The 23,054-nt window shown below is 45.1% G+C and overlaps 1 protein-coding gene across 5 annotated transcripts in view; it reads left to right on the top strand.

Moving 5' to 3' along the window:
- The window catches only part of Spire1 (spire type actin nucleation factor 1), a 125,915-nt gene extending 112,053 nt beyond the window's left edge, over positions 1-13,862 (top strand). For 3 of the 5 annotated variants that reach the window (XM_085833750.1, XM_085833749.1, XM_085833748.1), the window contains 7 exons: positions 516-658; positions 2,815-2,988; positions 6,855-6,992; positions 7,539-7,609; positions 9,126-9,153; positions 9,240-9,376; positions 12,867-13,862. In XM_085833750.1, the coding sequence (XP_085689876.1) occupies positions 516-658; positions 2,815-2,988; positions 6,855-6,992; positions 7,539-7,609; positions 9,126-9,153; positions 9,240-9,376; positions 12,867-13,125 (950 nt within the window). In that variant the 3' untranslated portion in view covers positions 13,126-13,862. The remainder of the gene's footprint in view (positions 1-515; positions 659-2,814; positions 2,989-6,854; positions 6,993-7,538; positions 7,610-9,125; positions 9,154-9,239; positions 9,377-12,866) is intronic. The other 2 variants (XM_085833752.1, XM_085833751.1) reach the window with 1 other exon arrangement.
- Positions 13,863-23,054: the final 9,192 nt, after the last annotated feature.

The following is a 23,054-nucleotide window of genomic DNA, read 5'->3' as shown; positions in this document are numbered from 1 at the left end:
TGTATGCTTTCACATAATGAATCCAGAATCATTCGTGCTAAAGATTATTCTGAGCACTGCTAGCCAGTTTAGGGTATAGCCTGTTCAGCAGGCCCAAGAATGTGAAAGGATTTTGGGATAGTTTGGGTTTCTTTTGAGCCATACAAAATATAAGTATTCCTGTGTTTTTAAAGTAGGACTAGAGAGCTCAGTTGGAGAGTTTATGGAAGTAGCATGAGTGCGTCTGCACACACACACCTTAAGGCTGATCGTAATGTGTTCTAATGGGAGCTTGGATAGAACTCTCCCTTCCCCCATTTTCCTTGCTGTTTCTGTAGCAAGTTTATCTTTCAAACAATATTTGGAACAAATCTGTCTGTTTCTCCTGAGCTGCCACCTTAAAATAGCTCTCTACTAAAATAAGTTCTCCGTCTGAATGCAGTGTCATTGCACAGTGCAAAAGGTTATCTGTTAGGAAATTCAGAAACCACGATTTTATTTTATAAGAGAGTTCATTTATTTGGTTAAATCTTTAGAGCCTCCAAAATTCTTGCCCATCTCATCAACACCCCAGCCAGAGAGAAGGCAGCCACCGCAGAGGCGCCACTCCATTGAGAAGGAAACACCTACGAACGTGAGGCAGTTTCTGCCACCATCCAGGCAGAGCTCACGGTCTCTTGTAAGTACCAAAAGATGAACAGGGACGTGCCTAGGAAGGCAGGAAGCCTGTTTTCCAGATAACGAGGAGAAAGCCCCTACAAGTTAGCACGGGCTCTAACATCTCTCTGCTCAGTGTCGAAGGGGAGGGGCTCTGGCTGCACTGGGCCAGTCTTTGCTTTACTTTGAGTACTCATTTCAAAAGCTTTATAGGTGAGTTATTATTAAAGAAATGTCTTCTTTCTCTTAGAGGATACTAGTCTACTTAAAACTGTCAAAAAAAAAAAGTCTTAACATAATCTGACTGAGTAGATTTTTTTATCTGAGCAAAACAGGAGAGTTTTGAGCACACATAACCATTGTGACTTGTGGTCTAGTGTGTCTGTAATGCAGGGACAGAGCTGCTCTGTGAGCTGCTTCACAGCTTCCAACTGCTCCTTACAGTAGGGAGGCACACAAAGACGAGTTGTTGACTTAGCAGCCGGATGCGTCTGCAGAATTTCCTTCTGGTTTCCCTCATGAACTTCCAAAGCACAGCAAGGTGCAATGTGTCCACCGACATTGTACCCACAGTCTAATAGCTAATGTTTTCTTTCAGATACTCAGACCGAAAATCACATGACCATGCTGCCCACTCCAGCTTTACCTGTGATGAGTCATAAGTGTTCAAAGGAGGCAGCAAGAGATGCCTTTCCTTCAAGGAGGGGACACAGTTGTCAGTGTAGACAGGAAGTATGAGCAGAGCTTAGAGTGCTGGCATTTGTTGTCACCTCTACTCCAAAATGATACTGTTAAAGAATTCATGGGGTGATGGCCATTTTTTTTTGTTGTTGTTGAGATTTTTCTAACGCCTACATAGTCTCTGAGCCGCCGTTCTTGCCTGACTTAAGGTTGTACGCGGTACTCCTAACATGTACAGGGTCACCACGAGTTCCAGGCCAACCTGGGCTACAGAGTATGAATTTGTTTTAAAGATAGAAACTGCTCTTTGGTGAAATGCAGCCTGGTTAATGGCCTACCAGCTATAAAATAACTCAGCACCATAAGCTCAGCCTTTAAAATCCAAACTCTGTTAGCCAGTATGAGTAAATTATTACCGTTACACAGCTGGATGTGGTGATGCACACCTGTAATTCCAACACTTGGGAAGCAGAGGCAATGAAGATCAGAAGTTCAAGGTCACCCTTGGCTACATAGTAAATTTGAAGCCAGCCTCCTAGGTTCCATGAGACCATGTCTGGGGTTGGGGGAGGGCGGGAGAGAGAGATCAGCATAAAGAAGCTATAGATTTCTACAAAGTAGTTTGATCTGATAATGAGCAATGCCAAGACCTGCAGCCACATTCAGTGCACACAGAGACTGTTTGCTGGTGAAGGTGAACTATGGTGTGTGCTTGGTCAGATTGTGAGCTGTCTCTGTGGAGAAGGGGGAGAAAACAAAGAAATGTATTTAGAGTCACTGAGAAGGGCCTTGGGAACAGGCAGCAGGAAAGGAGCCCTGAGCCACACAGATAGTGCAGGTTAAAGGGCAGGGAAGGAGGGCATGCTGGGGGTAGCTCCCTCAAGTGCACAGGGGCACCAGCTGAGAGAAAGAAAGCCTCCTCCATACAATGGCTTTTCTCACTGATAACTTCTCTAAGTAGCTTGGTGAATTTGTGAAAATCCCTAACAGTGGAGTTCTTACAGGATGGCATGGGAAACTTCAACTGCGCTCTGCAGGCCAGTTAGGAATAGTTTCACGTTCATCCCTCCAACCAAAAATGTCAGGATGTTATTGCAGTTAACACATTTTATTATGTTAAATGTTTTTTTATTATTTGGTCAATTATGAATGTTGATTGCCCATTCAAGTGAAACACAGTTGTCTTTAAGGATCTTCCCAGGCACGTCAGGTGGGCTTGTGAGTCCTGCATCTCAGCCAGCCTCTTTTGGGAGAATGGGTGCTCACAGACCACCAGGTTACAGCAGTGTAACAGACCCCTAAGTGTCTCTGCTGGTTTACTGCTTGGTTCCCGATAGTGAAATGAGTGGGATGTAGACCAACCATTGCCATCCGGTGGTTTCTGTTTTGCTTTGTTTTGTTTTTCTTTCACAGTCTGTAATTGCGTTTGCAGGTCACTTGTTCAGTATTTTCTCCTTTTCTTTCCCTGCTGTTTTCTTTTTCCCTTCCATTGTTCAGGTTCCTAGGATAACCGGTGTATGGCCCAGGACGCCTTTCCGACCACTTTTCTCTACCATACAAACAGCTTCTCTGCTGAGCTCTCATCCTTTTGAAGCAGCCATGTTTGGGGTAGCAGGGGCTATGTATTATCTGTTTGAGAGAGCTTTTACCAGCAGGTGGAAACCCTCAAAGGTTGGCCTCTTTCTGCTGGTTCTGGGAATTTCTTTACACTCTCTCTCTCTCTCTCTCTCTCTCTGACGGTGATACCTCAGCTACTATACTCTGCGAGAATTAACAGCTCAGATGGGCACTTTGCTTTTGACTGCTGATTCCAATCTTGTATAGGACGCATAGATCAATGCTGTGATCTCAATGGAGAAGAAAATAGCTGAAAGGACAACAAACTCAAAATGCAGCATCAGCTAGAGAGCCTGTGGGTGTCGGTGTCTGGAAATGGCTCCCTGTCATGTCAGCAGGGCATGGCTTCCTCCTGACTCATGCTTTCTCACCAGGGGAGTTTTGGGAAGGGTTTATTCACCCACCCAGCTGGCAGACCAGCCCCTGCTGGCCCAGCAGCCATGGTGGATAGCCTGCCACACCTATAGAGGGGCAGGTGCGCCCCTGATGTTTCCTCCACACTTCATAGGCAGCTCTGTGTCCCAATACCCAACCCCCTCAGAGGGCAGCTTCTCTAGAGAGAGAAGTCTTTTTGTTTGTTTGTTTGTTTTGTTTTGGGGTTTTGGTTTTTGGTTTTTGGAGACAGGGTTTCTCTGTGTAGCCCTGGCTGTCCTGGAACTCACTCTGTAGACCAGGCTGGCCTTGAACTCAAAAATCCGGCTGCCTCTACCTCCCAAGTGCTGGGATTAAAGGCATGTGTCACTATTGCTCATCTTGTGAGTTGTCTTTTTACTGATAGTTATTCAAAACATTTTTTACTATTTCTCATTACTTTTTTGGGATTTTTTTCCTCACAGAATAATAAATCTTACTATCATTTGAATGTTTTCAAAAAACCACATTTAGTCCCCCACTCATTCCCCAGTGGTAGAGAGCAGCAAGGACCTGGCTCTTCAAGAACCTGTGTTATAGAACAAGCTCTGGACAGACAGATGACCCAGCAACTGTGGTCTTTTTTGCTCATCTCTGTGACTCATCTGAATGTAAAAGGCATAAGGCACAGTGAGCCTTACCCTTAACTTTGTCATTTGTCTGTCTGTCTGTCTGACACTCCCCACCTAACCTCAGATTAGCTCTATAGACAGAATGGGTGGACCTCTTATTTCCACTTGTTGACATTTTATTATGAACACCCTCAAACAGAAATAGCTACATGAAGTCCATAGACTGTTTTAAGCAAAAAGCAAATTTACTTTGAGTTTTAAAATTTAATTTGAAGGAGTGATGAAATATAACTCAAGTTTTTCTATTTAAATTGGCCTCTCTTTGAATGGCTTTTAAATATTTACGATTGGAGTGTGAGGCTTCTTTGTAACTGAAGCCATTATGTGAAAGGTATCTGGTTTTGAAGCCTGCACGTTAAGGCATTTGTTGCCTACCAATCCTGACTGGCTGAGTTCAATCCCCAAGGACCCACATGGTGGAGGAAAAGAAGCACAAGTGATCCGTCCACACCCTCACTGTGCTATACTTGTGCCCCACGTCCCGAATGTTGATACATATCTAGATAGATAGATAGATAGATAGATAGATAGATAGATAGATAGATAGATAGATAGGCAGGCAGGCAGACAGACAGACAGACAGATTGATAGATCTCAATTCTCTGCAGCCCAGTAACTAATAATCAGAGTTTCACCTTCTGCTCTCTGGTTTCTGTGCTGCCTCATTCTGACTCTCCTTGTCTGGTTAAGGTATAACCGGAATGTTCAGTAAGACTGAACTTGTAAGCATGTAAATAAGCTGTGGCATAACTGCCCCCGCTGTCAGTGCCTTTGCTGCTCTCCCCCACATGTTGAGTGACTTTGGGACATAGAGCTCAAGGGGTGATGGTGTCAGGCTGGCCACATCGCCAGCCCACGGAACCATAGAAGGGCAGTGCAAGTCACGGTGGACAAGGCACTCTCTTCAATATTCTTGTCAATTGGAAAAATAACTAAAACTGTTCTAGCCACAGTTGATCTTTTTTATTTCATGTTGCATTAAAGTCTTGTTGTCCTTGGGCAAGCTACAGAATTAAAACATTAGCATTTGACTTGATGGAAATCATTTTATTAAGGGATAGTGTGAATGAAAATTCTAAAAAGAGTAAGAAAATGAGCAAACTTCGTGATTTCTTACAATGTTCTGTGCAGTACGGGTTTAAAATGGTTCAGAGCCGAAAGTTGAGTGTGCACTTGACAGAGGGAGCTGTCTCGTGATCTAGACTGCAGAGAAGGATGGAACACAGCTGTCAGCTGGTTGCATAGCTGTCGGTCCCCACGTGAAAACACTTTGCAGCCAGGGATCTGCGGGCACAGGGATCTGAACACTTAGATTAGGTTGGTTGGTTGGTTGGATTAGTACAGTATTTGGTGCAGTTTAGCAGTTTTGTCATAGTTAGCTGTCAGCCACCTTTTATTCAATACTGATAGGAAACCGTCTACAAGAGTTCAAGCAGAACAAGCATGGACCTCAGCCAACACTGCTCATTCACTACCCGCATAATTGGCCTAACTGGAGGTGTCATGACTGTTCTCTTGGTTAAACAAGCAGATATATATGGAGCATCCTGCTTAACTGTCATCGCTGAAAGCTATTCCCACTAGATGTGAAACTGTGAGGTGGGCAGCTCTTTTTGAATGCTCATTGTTGGCATCTTAAAGTAAATGACTCAGTCTTCAGCAAAGTCAGGCCCCCAGCTACCTACGGAGAAGGGCCTCTTAACAACTCAACTGCATGGTTCTTTCCCAAGTAGTCTAAAGCCAGCCCAGCCTTCCTTAAGTTAACTGAAGCGGACTCTGTTTGAAGTTAATCAGACTACTTTCTTTTTTTCTTTTTTAAGTAAATGCTAATGTTTGTCAAGTTTGCAACCTAGATTTACTTTTGTTTCTCTCTGATTGAAAGACAGAACTGAATGTTAAAACTCCACGAACTGACTGCCCTGTGGTCATGTGCTTTCTCACTTGGCTTGTTTGGTTCCAGAATGCCTGGGAGCAGTGCTGTGGTGTGGGAGTGAATTGTAATGTGTGTGCTGAGAACATTGAGTTTCAGTGTCAATACACCACAATGGTCCCTTGAAGCCTGGCAGGGCCTGAGTGCTCGGGGCTGTTCTGTCTTTCTCTTAGATCCTCCAATCAACAGCACCGGATGGAGAAAGGCTGGTTCGAGGCTCTTATTCAGTGGATCAGTTACATCAACATTTTTCACAGCTGTTTGTAAGGAATCCATTAACATAAGAAGCCAACATAAATATTTATCATGCAAGGCTCTTTCTCTGTCAGTGCTGACTGTGCATTCAGCAATTGTTGAAAAGGCCTGGGGTAGCGGGAGAGCTGGGCTTCGCAGGAAGCTGTCCCACCTCCCGCTTCCTGTTAGGATTCCACTCAGGCTTTAGGGATTTTTGAAAGTGTGCTGATGTAACTGATCGCTCAGTAGTGCTTCTCCGTATAAATTACTAACCACCTTCACTTGGCTCTTCTGGGTACCACAAATAAAATCCTGCAGTTTTGAAAACAGGACCAAACTTGTGGACTTGCTGCATTTCCAATAGTGTGTAGCTCACAGCACATTTGCATAATCATTTGTGACACGAAACTGGTTTAGAATAACAATGCTTTCTCGACATTTCAACTCTGCTAGAGGCAAAATACCTGACGTAAATGCGAGGAACTCTGGTCCATTAGAAACTGCAATAGACTACAGTGCTTCACTCTGGCCAAGGTCCTGTTTTCTTCAGTGCACTTAGGAGTGATGTGGTACCCAGAGGGAGCCAGCTCTGTCCCAGTGATCATGGGAATCCTGTCCTCTGAAGCTACTAACCAGGTGTCTGGTTTGAAGGGAGCGCAGCAGCTCCAGAGCAGGGCTGGCGCTCCTTACTCACGAGGAACTTTGAATTGCAGGAGGAATTCTGCTACCCAGTGGAGTGCCTCGCTCTCACTGTGGAGGAAGTGATGCACATCCGTCAGGTCCTGGTGAAAGCAGAGCTGGAAAAGTACCAACAGTATAAGGATGTCTACACTGCCCTGAAAAAAGGAAAGGTAGATCTCTTTAACGTTGATTGACCAGTGTAAGAATGGCCAGTCCCAGTCCCGGTCTTGTGTAAGAGGCCCGTGTGCTAGCCAGGTGATACAGGGCTTTTGGGGTCTTGATGGTGAGCCATTTATATTTAGGCTGATCCCTGCTCTTCCTCATTTACAAGAGGGGATTTTTGTTTCTCCCTTGGCAAAATTAGTGGAGAGTTTAAAAACCACTCTAAAAGATTGTAGCATGGCTTCTTGAGTTGTACTTTTAAGAGATGAGGAAAGAAAGCATGCCTGAGAAGCAGGAGTTACTTTCCCTCAGAACTGATCCTGAGACCATGAGGTGCTTGAGCACTGTGACCATTTGTTAGTTTTGAAGAACTGTCATTAAACATAGAACTGGGTTAAGTGTCGGAGCCAAGCATAAGCCAGGGTTCTGTTCCTCAGCCGCATCTTTCTGCAAATATACCTGGAACATCTGTAGATGACCAGGAAGTGGGTCTAGCCCAGGAGCCTGCAAGCAGTGGCCCCACTTCTCTTCTCCTTTGACTTTGTATTTTTTAGCTCTGCTTCTGTTGCCGAACGCGGAGGTTTTCCTTCTTCACCTGGTCTTACACCTGTCAGTTCTGTAAGAGGTAAGGCTTTTGTCACTGGGGAGTCTGACAGCACAGAGATGCACTTGCCTTGTTGGTTCCATCTTTTCCCAGTCAGGAGTGGGGTTAGAGGTGGCCTGCTCTGTAGCTTTGCTCTGTGCCTACTTACCAGCTTGGCACATGGGAACAAATGTCACTCTGCATGTTACTTTTTTTTGGGGGGGGGGGGGCTTGTTTGTTTGTTTGGTTGGTTGGTTTTTCGAGACAGGGTTTCTTTGTATAGCCCTGGCTGTCCTGGAACTCACTTTGTAGACCAGGCTGGCCTCGAACTCAGAAATCCGCCTGCCTCTGCCTCCCAAGTGCATGTTACTTCTTTCTTCTTTGTTGTTGGTATTGAAAGGAGAGTTCATGTGGTCACTCATTCCATAGTTCCGGGTGATCTTCAGGTCCTGATCCTCCTGCCTCCACCTCCCAGGTGCTGGGGTATGGGTGCATAGTGCTATGCCTGGTTGGTTTCTCTTATATAAGCAAAATGACGCTGCCATTCTTGGACAGAACAAAACCAAAAACCAGCTATGGTTCTTATATGATCCCTGGAGTTGGTCTTCTTTATTTGTTTGTCTGGTTGATTGATTGTTGTTACTGTTCTTATTTTGAGGTTAAATTTTAGGTGGTTGGCACAGGCCTTTCAATCCCAGTATTCAAAGGTAGGAAGTGATCTGTGAGTTTAAGGCCAGCCTGGTGAGTTCAGGACAGGCAGTCTTACTAGACTGTCTCAAAACAACAACAACAACAACAAAAGATTTCTTTATATTATTCTGACTTATGTGCATGGATGTGTACTCTGTGAGTGAACCCCCATAGTGCAAGTGCCAGGGAGGCCAGGGGCATGGATCCCTTGGATCTGGAGTTATATCCATAGTGAGCCTCCTAATATGGGTGCAGGGAGCTGAGCTCAGGCCCTTTCTTCAGAAGAGTGGGAAGCACTCTTAGCTACTGGGCCATCTCTCCAGACCACCCCACAGCCTTTTTTGGTTGGTTGTTTTTAAGATAGATCATATTGTATTATACATTGGCCTAGAACTCCTTGTGAGGCTGCAGTTGGCCTCAGACTCTCAGCAGTCTCCCTTTCTGCTTCCCACGTACCAGGATTACAGGCATGAGCCACCGTGCTTGGCTAAACCTGGTTTATGTTGTTATTTGGTTTGGTTTTTGGCTTTTAGTTTTTGAAGACAAGGTTTCTTTGTGTAGCCTTGACCGTCCTGGAACTCACACAGTAGTGCAGGCTGGACTTGAACTCACAGAGATCCTCCTGCCTCTGCCTCTTGAGTACTGGGATTAAAGGTGTGTGCCACCACTGTCCGGCTAGCTGATCCTGTTTTTATGAGACAGTGTAATAGCTAAATTTTATAGATTGTCTCTTTGGCAGTCTATACTTGTATCACTCACTACATTGCAACAGAAGGATAATGCCTGACAGAAGTGCATAGCTCTGTAACCTTGGCTTCACTTACATCCTCTATTTCCCAGAAAGTAATACTTCTTGTTTTGTACACAGGCCCGTGTGCTCACAGTGTTGCAAAAAGGTAAGCTTAGCTCAATGAAGTTCAGTCCATCTGCTTACCGCCTCTGTGTGCCCTGAGCTCATTCTCTCTCTCATTCGGGATAACAGATGCGGCTGCCTTCCAAGCCATACTCCACTCTACCTATCTTCTCTTTGGGACCTTCTGCCTTGCAAAGGGGGGAAAGTTGTTCGAGGTCGGAAAAACCCTCCACTAGTCACCATCGACCGCTTCGAAGTATCGCCAGGTGAGCAGGGGCCCTGGATCTTCAAGAGCATCCTCTGAAGAAAGAGTGCTGGGGGTTAGGGTGGTCATGACCACGGCTAGCTAGGACTTGGGCCAGTGCATGTTGCCAGGTCATTGGTTTGAATTCTTCAGAGGCTCCCAAGGTACTTTTCAGGTCATAAATGATAGTTACTTAAAAGTTATTTTAGTGTAGCTTTGTTTCAATTAGATTTTGAAATAACTTTTATACCTTTTCAAAGACATCTTTAAAACTGACTTTTAGGCTAAATGAGCCATGCCTGTGATCTCAACAGTTGGGAGAGGGAGACAGCAAGATTGGAAAGGAAGTCAGTGGGATTGAAGAGCTGGCTTCTCCTTCTCTGACTTTGTCTGAGGAGTTTAAAACCCCACACATACCTCTCCCTGTGGAACATTACTTAGCCTTAACTAGATTACAGGTTCAACTTCCTGTCTCCGGATTAGAACCAGTTCGGCCAGCACTGGGATTCCTGAAAAGCTTCTCCATGGTAATGAGGCACCTCAGCTTCTTAAGCCTTCTGGACACTCTTAGCACTTCCATCCCCAGAACTGCAGAAGCCTGGAGTCACCCGAAGTGAGCTTGATCTGCTTCCATGCAGCTGGTCCCCGTGCGTCATCGTCACCACACACTCACAGGGCTCTGTGTCTCTGCTTGCTTCGACCTTTGGACCTCTATCAGCTGATGACCCCTGGGGGCTTGCAGAGGACCTGAGTTCAGGGCCAAGCACAGACATGAGCCTCACAACTATAATTCCAGGTCTAGGGGTTTTGTTGCTGTTTTGGCCTGTACAGGCACTATACATATAGATGGAGGCCAAACACTCATGCACAGAAGAAAATAAATCTTAAAAAATAAATTACAGTTCATCTTCAGATATATAATGAGTGAGGGCAGTTTAGGTTTCCCAAGAGCCTACCACAAAACAAAACAACAGCAAAAAAAAAAAAAAAAAAAAAAAAAAAAAGTCCTTTGTTCCCCCCAGTCTGGTCTAATCTTACTTAAAGACAAAAATCTGTTGACACGTGTGTTTTTAACATGTGCTATAGTTCTGAGCGGCTCTACTTAGTGTAAAGGCATAGATAAAGCTTTATGCCAAGAACAGAGTCTCAAACCATTGCATTCTATACATGGTAAGGCAGTGTCGTTCTTTTTTTTTTTTTTTTTTTTTAAGATTTATTTATTTTATGTATGTGAGTACACTGTTGCTGTCTTCAGACCCACCAGAAGAGTGCATCAGACCCCATTACAGATGGTTGTGAGCTGCCGTGTGGTTGCTGGGACTTGAACTCAGGACCTCTGGAAGAGCAGTCCGTGCTCTTACCCGTGAGCCATCCCTCCAGCCACAGCGGTTGTTCTTAACAGAAAGGGAAAGTCCAGTCAGGCCACGTGCTAGCTGGGCCAAGAGACCCCTGGCTCTGGGCTGTGGGTGAGAAAGCCGCATGCATTAATACATAATCTGTGAAGCTCTGGGTCCCGGCTTGCTCTCCGGGTACTCGGGTGCCCATAGTGAACACTGGTGGGACAGGGACGCGCCTAGGACAGCCATCAATGGCCCAGAATGTTTCTTCTCTTCAGTGATGACTTTGAACCTGTGTCTTCCTTTTGCTTTCCCCTTTTGGAAATAGTTGGTTGATAGAGAAGTGAGTTAGATGACCCCCAGTTTGATTATTACCTCAGCCAGACTTAAAAACATGATTATAATTCAGCTCTCTGGATCCACCTAGCTGGTTACTCCAACAGAATTGTTGGGGGAAAGTAAATGCACACTGATAGCGAGAGCCTAACACATAACATGGTGAAAGGGGTTTTTCAGAGTAAGACACATAAGTTCTTTAACTTCCTGTAGTCTCACCTGCCGTCTAGCACTTACTAATGTTGGTTGGTAATGACACACAGGGGACTGGACCTTGGAAAAGACCTTGAAGTCCTTCTGGATCATCAATAGAGTGTTTGCAACACAATTTTGTATTTCATTTAGGTGTTTAAAACTTTAGTCCATGATGTGTGGTGATCAAGAAAATACCTGGACACCGTATATTCCAAAAATTCTAGAAGAGATGAGAATTTGCAGTGATCTCATTTTCTTTGTTTCTTGCTGTGGTGGTGCTGGGGTTAAACCCAGGGGTTCTCTCCCCAGGCAAGTTTACCATGGAACAGCCAAGCAGCCCCCAGCCACAGTACTGGTTTCTGCTGTTGGCTTGGTTTTGTGTTTAGGTATGTGTTTGCGTGTGTACTGGCACACAAGTGTCCATGTAAGGTCAGAGGTTGATGAGTGGTGTCTTCCTCAGTCACTCTCTATCACATACATTGAGAGTGGCTCTGAACTTGGGCGCTCCCTCTAGCTGTCCTCTTGCTGCAGGGTCCCCTGACCTTGCCTCCTGAGTACCAGGACTCCAGGCAAACCACCATGCCCTCCTGGCTTTGACGTGGGTTCTGGGCATCGACACGCCTGCCTTCACAGTTACAGTGTGAGCTTTACCCGCTGAGCCATCACTCAGCTCCGGTATAATCTGTTGCTTTGTGCTACTTTATTATCTTATGCTTAAGGGTATTCTGCTTGCATAGAAGTCGGTCACTGATTGAATGCCTGCTACCTGTGGGGCCAGAAGGCTTTAGACCCCCATGGTCTAACGCTTCCAGTGCAGGGTTCTGGGAATCAGATCCATGTTTTCTGGAAGAACAACCACTGCTCTTAATCCTTGAGCCATCTCCAAGTCCACCCCACCCTAGCGTATTAATATTTTTCTTCATCTCCTTTCCCCTCTTCTTTCTCCTCCTTCCTTCTTTCTCTTTTGTTTTGTGTTTTTGGAAACAGAGTTTTTCTATGTTGCCTCTCCCTCTCCCTCTCCCCCTCCCCCCTCCTCCTCCCCCTCTCTCCCTCTCTCCCTCTCTCCCTCTTTCCCTTTCTCGCTCTCTCCCTCTCCCTCTTTCCTTCTCTCCCTCTCCCTCTCTCCCTCTCTCCCTCTCCCTCTCTCCCTTCCTCCCTCCCTCTCCCTCTCCCTCTCTCCCTTCCTCCCTCTCTCCCTCTCGCCCTCTCCCTCTCCCCCCTCCTCCTCCCTCTCTCCCTCTCTCCCTCTCTCCCTCTCTCCCTCTCCCTCTCTCCCTTCCTCCCTCCCTCTCCCTCTCCCAGACAGGGTTTCTCTGTAGCTCTGACCTGGAACTCTGTAGACCAGGCTGACCTCAAACTCGGAGATCCACCTGCCTCTGCCTCCCAACTGCTAGGATTAAAGGCGTGCGCCTCGATGCTCAGCTAGTATTACTTCTTAATAAAACATGTATCTGATTTCTAAAAAGGTTTTTGAACCCTATCTGCAATAAGAAATTCTTTCCTGGACATGAAATACTCAAACACCCTTTTCTGTGATGTTTGTTTTGTCAGCTCTTTTAGGACTTTTCTCTCATCATTTTTTAATAGTTGAACTATTAAAAATACTAACTATTTTTTGTCGCCCCCCCCCCCCCGTCCCCGCAGGTTCTCCACGAAATCCAAGTCTGTGGACAAGTCCGATGAGGAACTCCAGTTTCCCAAAGAGCTCATGGAGGACTGGAGCACGATGGAGGTGTGTGTAGACTGCAAAAAGTTCATCTCCGAGATCATCAGCTCAAGCCGGCGCAGCCTGGTGCTGGCCAACAAAAGAGCCAGGTTGAAAAGGAAGACACAGTCTTTCTACATGTCCTCAGCGGGCCCCTCGGAGTACTGCCCTTCAGAACGGACTATCAACGAGATCTGAGCCCTGTGCCTTCCCGCTCTTTTGTGTGCAGAGCGGGCAGTGCAGCAGTGCTGCAGGACTCTTCCCAGGGGTTTTCCTTCACAGGCTCCGTCTGCAGCAGGTCAGGCCTGGGCTGCACCTGAGACACAGACTCAAGGCTGTGTTCATATCAGCCGATGGTTGGTAGGAGGCAGGTCAGCCACTTGGTCATTTGCACTCAGAAAGCCTAAAACTTGATTTTGTGTATGTGAGTAGGGAAGCTAGAAACTTCCTTAGTTCAGTTCCTCAATGTTCTTCGGATAATTTCCTGACTAAGGCACAAAGCTTCTTGTGTGTGAAGTCCGTCTGACGGAGTGTGTCGATGTTAGCACAGTTGTAAGCAGTAAGTCATATTGGCATTCCACGTGACAGTGTTCCTAGCTCATGTACATAATGTCCTAAGCCCTGCCACACACCGGCTCCCTGGGGCGGGCCAGGCTGGCTGTCTTCTCACAGCACAAATCTAGAAGGCCTTGCTGATAATTCTCTTTGGGGCTCTGGCTGCATCCAGCGCAGAACAATCATGTGAGCTGTACACCGCATGGGTGGCCCTTCTCTGAGCTCAGGGTCTGCCCCGGCACAGGCCTCAGTGTTTCCTGAGCTGCTAACAGGCCTTTATTCCCTATTGTGAATGTATTATGGTTTTGAATAGTTTTATAATACACGTCTAAGAATGTTGTGGAAGTTTGAGGAAAAAGGAAGACTAAAATTTCATCTAGCAGATGAGCAGGTTTGGTTAACTGATAGGCTGTAACAGCAGGGATGCCAGCAGAAAGGAGCTATGGCTCGTACATTTTCACCTACATTTTCCATAACTTTATAGTGTGGCCATCATGACTAAATTAACCACAGTTTGGTATCTGAGTCTCAAACTGAAGATTATTTTTATAAATGAATTTTAAAAGAAAAACCTTGGCTGTTTTAAAATCTCAAGAAAATGAACCTGCTGCCATGCATACTTTTTTGATGCTTTTGCACTAGGTATCTTATAAATGTCACTGCATTTCTGATGAAGGGCAACTGACAGGTAGTATTGTGTGTCTGAAATTCCTCAGCTCCTGTGGCGCACCATGGGCTGCCCTCATTTCCATATGCTTAGAAATAACTGGGCAATCAAATCACCACTAATGTTTGGGAAATGAGTGAAGGCAAATGCACAGTGTAGCTCTAACAAACCACCCTCATTACCACCACTGATGACATCTCCATTTGATAAAAGGCATGCCAGTCGCATTTCACCAACATTAAGATACAGTAACATTTCCCATTAAATTGACAGCGACACCTCAGAAATATTCCAGTAGTCATTTCTAATGCATTGAAATTTATAGTTTAGTAAATGCCTTTAAATTACTTACACTGACGAAATAAACTTTACCAGTTGACTAACGTAATGCATGTTAGTAGTTCATCTGTACTGCATGTAGAAGTGGGCCGCCAGAAAACCCTTACAGTCCAGCTGTTTTTAAGACTAAGAGCTGTAAAAATTGCAGTGTGTGAATCCCATTTATGCAGTTTTCCCTGAGACCACCAGAACGTTACACCACAGTTAGATAGGACCACCACTGCTATGGCTCCAGGCATACATACATTCCAGAATGGGTTCCTGGAAGGAAGCAAGAAAGAAGGAATATACCTGTGTGGGTTTAAGCATGCACATAGGGTAGCATGCTTCTGTAAAATGGTGATTAATTAGCGTTTGACTTCCCACATAAGTCACAGATCACATCCACAAGTCAGATTTGACCTCATCCCTTCAGCCTCACAGTACTGTGCATAGTGTTTGGGCATTAGGACCCCTTTACCAGAACATCAGGATATAAATTTTTCAGCACATTAATGGGATTTGCCAAGTATGTTAAGAGTTCAAGTGTATACCAGGCCCAGTAAACAACCTGCAGGAAGTAGTGGGGAAAAAGGGTACGTGACAAGGTAGAAAGTATAGAAATGAAATTAGCATTGTTTGGGAGACACCAAAAAAGACATGTGCAAGACTGGCTCTTCCCCCCACGCCCCAAGCACTCATACCAAGCTAGGATCCCATAGGCTAGGGCTTTCAGCCAAGGAGCTGCTGCTGCTGCTGTGACTTGCTTTAAAAGTCCTAGCTGACACAGTTCGAGCCTCCTGTTCCTCCAGCCACCTTGTGCAGGACCGTTTGTCCTGCTTCCCTGCTATGTTGCTCTCTTAGTTCGACAATTGTTTATGGCTGACCCCAGAGTCTGATGCATCGCCTAAATCCATCTGAATGTCCCTCCTGACCCCTCCAGGTGTGAGCACCAGCCATTGGTCCCACAGACCTTGAGGTCAGAGTATGTAAAAATGCTTGTAAATATTGTAACATACTCATTAATATTTGAAAGTCATTCTGTCATTGGCAATGGAAATTAATTCTCCCAAGATAAGCAAAAATTAAATAATTGATTTGCACATTGACTTAATGACCTTAATTACTTGATTTCAAGTCTCAGCCCTTTAAAATTAAACCCAAAAGTTACTATACAGTCATTCTAAAAATGATGTTTTGAAGAGATATGTGGTTAATACCGTGAAATCACGCCATGAAATCTGTAAGGTTTTTATTTTTCTAACTGTACTAATGGAGGACTGAACTTGAGGTATGAATGTAGGAGACATGGAATTTTTAAAATTATGTTGCTATTTGTTCAAATAAAACAGAAAATTTTGAACATTGAAGGACCATGAAGAAATGTGTCCCACTGACTGGGCTCTGACCTGGCTTCCCAAATGTAAGCAGAGAATGGCTGACATTCCAGGGAAAACGACAGTGCTGAGTGTGCTCTAGTGAGTATTTCAGCCAGGAGTGATGCCACACGCATTTAGTTCCAGCATTCCAGAAGGGCCAGCCTGGTCTACACAGTGAGACCTTCTCTCTCTCTCTCTCTCTCTCTCTCTCTCTCTTTAGGTATTTTATTTTAGAATTTTTGAAGGGGGAAAATAAACTGGCTTTCATCATACCTTCTGTGTTGAATCCCTATTGTAAAATGGTGATGTCTTTCAGGAATTAAGCTTTTAAAAATCACTCAGTTTGTAAAGACAAGGTCGGTACTTGCAGCAGCAGTTTAAAAATATTTTAAAGCCTGGTGGTGGCGGCGCACACCTTTACTCTTAGCACTCAGGAGGCAGAGACAGGTGGATTTCTGAGTTCGAGGCCAGCCTGGTCTACAGAGTGAGCTCCCGGACAGCCAGGGTTACACTGAGAAACCCTGTCTAAAAAAAACAAAAACAAACAAAAAAACAGTTCCACCTACTGCCAGGGACTGCTGTTATGAAGCTATGTGACTAAAGAAAAGGGTAATTGCCGGGGATGGTGGAGCACATCTATGATCCCTGCGTTTGGGGCGTGGAAGCAGAAGGATCCTGAGTTTAAAGTTAGCCTGGGCAGCGTGGCCGTGGTGCCGCAGCCGGGGTCCTCCAGCTTTCCCTCACTGCGGTATCCACTCTGCTTTCCACCCCTCTTCCATCTTAACAGGAGAGAGAGAAAGTGCCCATGTCTCAGGTATCACCCACATCCTTTGAGAAAGGGCCTTTCATTGTTTACCGACCAGACTAGGCTGGTTTTCCGTGGTTCTGTATACTCTCTGCTTTTCCTATTGTTGTTGATACCTACCTCTTATCTTACTGTGCTGGTCAGAGAGGATACAGGATGTTATGTCAATTTGCTTATATTTGTTGAGACTTGCTTTGTTGTCTTAGTCTGTGGTCAGTTTTAGAGAAAACTCAGTAGCTTCTGAGAAGAAAGTATATTTAGTGTTTGGGTGGGATGTTCTGTAAACATCTCTAAGGTCCATTTGATTTATGATGTTAATGTCAAATTCTCTGTTTAGCTTTTGTCTCTATAGTAGTTTCTTTTATTAACTTGGGGAAACTTGGTTTGAAATCTGTTTTGTCTGGTATTAAGATGGCTTCTTGCTTGCACTACTTGGAATAGCTTTATCCAGTCTGCCCTTGATGGTGAAGTGAGGTGTGTTTGTTTCTTGAATGCAACAGATGAATCCAGGTACTGTGACTAAAGGCATTCACCATCACACCTAACTGGATCCTGCTTTCTAATAATCCAGTGAGTTAGCATTGTTAGCATATGTTTTTGTTGTGAAATTGAGACTATAACAGTTATTGGTAGTTTTTATTGGTTCCTGTTATTTTGTGGTGGTGTGGAGTTTTTCCCTCCTTTGATTTACTGTTCTGCAATTATATGTTCCTTTTGTCTTCCTGGGTGTAGTTGACTTCTTCAGAGTAATGTTTTTCTTCTAGTGCCTTCTATAAAGCTGGATCAGTAGATAGAAGTCACTTAAATTTGGTCTTATCCTGGAATGTTTTTCTTTCTCCATCAGTTGAGCTTGATAGTTTTGCTGGGTATAGTAGTCTGGGCATAGTAGTCTGGGCTGGCATCTGTAGTCTCTCAGACTTTGAAAATATGCATCTAGGGCCTTCTGGTTTTCAGACTCACCATTGAAAACTCCAGTGTTATTCTAATGGGCCTGTCTTTTATGTTACTTGCTCTTTTCCCCTTGCACCTTTTAATATTATTTCTTGTTCTGTACATTAAGTGTTTTGATTATTGTGTATCATGAAGTATTTCTTTTCTGGTCCAATTTGGTGTTCTGTGTGCTTCTTGTACCTTAATAGGCACCTCTTAGAGATTGAGGACATTTTTCCCCCTTTGGTTTTTTGAGACAGGATCTTTCTTACATATTCCTGGCGGTCCTAAAACTCACCATGTAGACCATGCTGTCCTAAAACTCACCAAGACTGGCCCCTCTACCTCCAAAGTACTGGGATTACAAGTGTGTGTTACCACACCTGTCCAAATTGAGGAAATCCTTTGATTTGTTAAAATATTTTATGTGCCTTTGACCTTAGATTTCTTTTTCTTCTTTCTCTATCCCTATTATTCACAGGTGTAGTCTTCTTATAGTGTCCCATATTTCCTGGTTGTTTTATGGCTGGATTGGTTTTTTTTTTTCCTTTGACTGAGTGTCTTAGTTAGGGTTTTATTGCTGTGAACAGACACCATGACCATGGTAACCTTTATAAAGGACAACATTTAATTGGGGCTGGCTTACAATTCAGAGTTTTAGTCCACTACCTTCATGGCAGGAAACAGTGGCTTATAGGCAGACATGGTGCTAGGAGAGGAGCTAGGAGTTCTGCATTTTGATTTGTAGGCAGCCAAAATGACTGAGACATACTGGCCAGATCTGGGCTTCTGAGACATCAAAGCCTACACAGTGACCCACTTCTTCCAACAAAGCCACACCCACTCCAACAAGGTCTCGTCTTCTATAATGCCACTTCATTAATGAATCAAGCATCCAAACTCATGAATCTATGGGGCATACCTATCCAAATCACCACACTGAATTTTTTTTTTTTTTTTTTTTGAGATAGGGTTTCTCTGTGTATCCCTGACTGTACTGGAACTTCCTTTGTAGACCAGGCTGGTCTTGGACATAGAGGTCCACCTGCCTCTGCTTCCTGGGTGTGGGGATTAAATGTATGTGCCACCACCATCTGGCCCTTTATCTTCTTTTCTTCACCACCTGAGATTTCTCTTCCATGTCTGTTACTGTTGGTGAAGCTTACTTGAGTTTTTGTTTGTTTGTTTGTTTGTTTGATATTCTAAGCTTTTTATGCCTAATATTTCAGTTTGAGTTTTCCTTAATGATTCTATTTCTACTTTCATATCTTGAAATTCATTATTTGATTCAATTGTTTATTCTCATGTTATTTCATTTAGATGTTATTCATATTCTCTTTAAGGTCCCTGAACATATTCATAATAGCTATTTTGACGTTCTTGTGCTTCTGCTAAATCTTTTTTTTTTTTCTGAGTTTCCACTAAATCTTGTCTCAGCCTGCTGTAGTAGTATTACCAGCTTGTTGCCCACCCTGGATCCTAAGCACGGGTGGGTGGTATCTCTAGGATCCTTGGCAGAGAGTACTTTCTCGGGTCTGCAGGTGCCACAGAGAAATGAAGATGGGCCAGGAGGAAAGGCTGAGGGGACACTGGGAAAGATCCAGGGGAACTGGGAGCCACACCGTGTCTGCAGGGCATGGAGGTGGGATAGGATGAGGTGCTCTGCTCCTGCAGACAGGTGCAGCCCGGTGAAAAGCAAGCCGAGGGAGAGGAATGAGAGGCCATTTGTTGAGATGAACCTCATGTAGCCCAGGCTGCCTGACTCGCTTGCTTCTCCTGCCCAAGTGGGCACCACCAGGCCCAGCATTTTGTGTGCAAAGCAGCTCATCTGATCACAGGTCTGGAAAGCGTCTTCATAGAGTCTACTCACATGCACAGTGAACTACTGAAGGTAGCATAGAACAAAGCCCCATGGGGGCGGAGCAGCTCAAAGGGAGAGCAAGGGCCATCTGCCAGCCACATCACCACCTGTGCCAGGACCTCGGCTTGGCTTTCAGGGGTCTCTCTTCATCAGAAAAGAGCACAATAAATAAACGAATGCAATTAAACCTCCCTAAATGAGGCTTTCTAGTCAGGACAGTATTACTTGAGGGTAAACGTGCAGTGAATGGAGCATTGTGAAAAGGAGGCCAGTTGGAAGGTAGCATAGGAGCGATCTATTGCTGTGTAGTCAATTACTTAAGAACCATGTTGAGATTATGAGCCTTCATTATAGCAAGAGTTTGTGGGTCAGTTCAGCAGCAGCCGAGACCACACTCCCTGTAAAGTGACGTTAGAGATGCCAGGGGACCTGTCATTATCTGAAGGCTGCACTGAGCTGCAACTCTGCTTCCAGTGCAGCTCCTCAAACAGCCCTGGGGACCTGCTGGGCCCCTCAGTGACCTTACCATATGGCATACTGAGTCACAGGCACCATCATTATATGCTTTACATGGCTGAGTGCAGACAGCACAGCTCAGGAGAGGTCATGAGGCTCAACCTCCTGGGACCATCTCGGAAGTGGCAGCTTGGTGGAGAATGCGACAGTGAGAATATGAAACACATGGAGATGAGGTTTCTTGTCCAAATGGCTGCACAGGAGCATCAGGAGAGAAGAGTCTTAATGGGGTTTTATGTTGATTGACTATATATCAGTGAGGCAAGGAAAGCTGTCTGGTGAAAAATAATTGGTTTTATTTAAAATGATGGAATGCAGTGAGGGCCCTTAGAAAACTGGACAGCAAAGGGCCAGATGGGAAGTATCCTCGACTCTGTGGGCCTCCATGTCTCTGTTGGATAGCCTGGAGTTGAGATTGTTCTTCATAACCCTCTGGAAACAGCAAAACTACTCCCAACCGCAAGCTTGGCTTGCCAGCCCGACCTGGTGAAGCGAGCGGAGCATGCGCTAACCAGCAACCAGCACAGAACTTGAAAAAGCAGGATGGAGACCTATGTGGGTTCTGGTAAGTGCTAATTACTCCTTGATGGTCTCACAGTTGACACCTCTTACTAATGACTTAAGGTTAACAAAAAGTAAAACCACCCTCACTCACTATGCAAGCTCTGTCACTGAAGCCTTGCCTTCTCAAGCTGGGCCTGCAGCACCAGCAGCCCTGAGGACCAGTCCAGAGCCACACCCTCTGCCCTGATGCTCTCCCAGCCCTTTGCAGTGTGTATCCATGTCCATGTTTCTCGAAATGTTCAGCGGGCACAGGCCTACTGAGTTTTCCCAGATCTCTGTAAGGACCAGATACCTGGCTACCTCACGTTCCCAGCACAATCTAGTTTCAGTTCTAGCAACTGTTTTGAGCCTAGGATTGTGGCTCAGTGAGCGCACACCAAAGAAAAAGTGTTTAGTAGACTCAGTCCTAAGGGGGCCCATAGGTTGGAGAGAAAGTGGCAGAGAAAAGAGATAGCAAGCTCCCCTATCAGTAGTCAGGCCATTTGAATATGAGTTGGGTAGAAACACCTCTTCAGAAGTGTACACGCATGCGCATGTGCTAAAGATTTGTATATTTTATGTGTATAAACATTTGTATACATATCTGGCGCCATGTGTTTGCCTGATGCCCAGGAACCAGAAGAGGGTATCATGTCTGGAACTGTAGTTAACTGTATGAACTGTAAGTCGCCATGTAGGTGCTAGATACTGGGATCCTCTTGCTCTTAAGAGCTGGACCGTATTTCCAATCCTATAGATAGAATTTTACTATCGATTTCTAAGCCAAATAGTAGAGAATCTCTGAAAATTAATGCCAGTGATTCTCTACAAAGAAGCCTGGCTGCAGAGAGAAATCTCTTTTCAGGGAACAAGAAACCCAGCTTGTAAGAGGGAACACTATCTTCCCATGAATATCACTCTAGCTGTGTGTGGCTCACCTGAAAAGTGACAGTAGGTACTTAGTCACCTCAGACACTTAACTCCTTACCTGCCACGCTCTACCCAGTGACAGAACCTAAAAGCTTTCTTGTCATTATCCCCTAAACATCACACGGTAATAATATTTATATCATGCACAGAATTGGGTATTATATCATTTAGAAAGTCTTAAAATTAAAAAGATTTCCATTTCATGAAGAACAAAAGCCTGGGATAAACTGTCTTCAGAATTCTTAAGGACAAGTTACAGCACCTTGGACTCAGGCAGCCAGGGGGCCCTGGAGGAGGAGCGCAAGCCAAGGTGAGTTCCACTGGAAGAGGCAGCCATCAAGGTCCTGAAGGAAAAGCTGTCAGTCTCCTCCATTTTAAAGTTGCGCATGAGTCTCAGGGAGACAGCCTTTGACTCCAAAGTAACTAAAGGCCTGCCCTCTCTTACAAGTTCCTGGCAAGGGCAGGAACCTCTGTCACAGGTTTCTGAAGACCTTCTCCTCTGGTTTCTAGAAAGGGAATGCCCTCTCTTATGGTTTCCAGGTCAAGGAGCTCCATACAGCATTAGCCAGCCTTCCTGTCCAAGAGTCACACGGCAGGAAAGCACTAGATAAAAATTGCTTCAAGGCTGCCTTGGGCCTGAGTATGAGGTTGTTGTAACATCAAGTTCCATAAAGACTTCCCTCTTAGGGTTGTGGGAGAGGTGACTCAGCAGTCAAAAAACAGTGCTCTTCAAGAGGACCAAAGTTCCGTTCCTAGCACCCACATCAGGTAGCTCACAACTGCCTCTAATTCCAGCTCCAAGGGATTCGGCCCCACCCCGCCCCATTCTATGTGCTCCCATAGGCATCTGTACTCTTGTGATGTGTTCATAAATTTAAAAAAATGTTTGAAAAAGTAATTAACAGCAATTTAGTGGCTGAAGAGACAGTTCAGGCAGTAAAGTGCTTACCACACAAGCATGAGGGCCTGAATTCAGATGCCTGGCACACATGGAGAACAGCCAGGCATAGTGGCCAGCAGTGAGCCCACTGGCCTGGCACACCTTTCCCAGGGTGAGCCGACAGCAGAAAGGGACAGCACCTTGGCAGGAAGCCCAACCGGAGCCTCCATCCCCTGCATGGTCTCATGTGCTCTCACAGGCTGCAGCCCATATTTCTCTGAGACTGCATAAAAGAGTCAGGGGCCCAACTCCACATGCTCTCAAGCCTGGCACTTCTTAGAGACTAGTGGAGTTTCCTGAACACACTGTATTCTGTGTTTGGCCCCTGTTAGGCGTCTAGTTTGTGGGTTTCCTGTGGGTTTTGTTGCTTTGGGAATTTATGGGACCCTTCAGTGGAGCATCTTGGAATACAAGGCTGTCCTTTGAGATGTTCCTTCTAGGTACTCGGGCACTGACTGGCGTAGGATGTGTGAGGCTGATGCCGTCCTGTATTTTTTGAGCTGACCTGTGCCAGTTTTCTCAGCTTAAAATTAAGGTCTAACTACTTATAACACTAGATCATAAAACATTTACTTTTATGCTAATGAGTTCCCAAAAAGGTTGTGGAATCCACTTCCAACCAAAGCAGAGGTTACAAAGCCAACGGCTTTACACAGAATGAATACTGAAGACAATGACTACAC

Source organism: Mus caroli, unplaced genomic scaffold, assembly GCF_978045245.1.
Source record: "Mus caroli unplaced genomic scaffold, Mus_caroli_1 scaffold_19, whole genome shotgun sequence".
NCBI lineage: Eukaryota > Metazoa > Chordata > Mammalia > Rodentia > Muridae > Mus > Mus caroli.
Note: the sequence above shows the minus strand (reverse complement) of the source record. Positions and strands in the feature narration are given on the sequence as shown.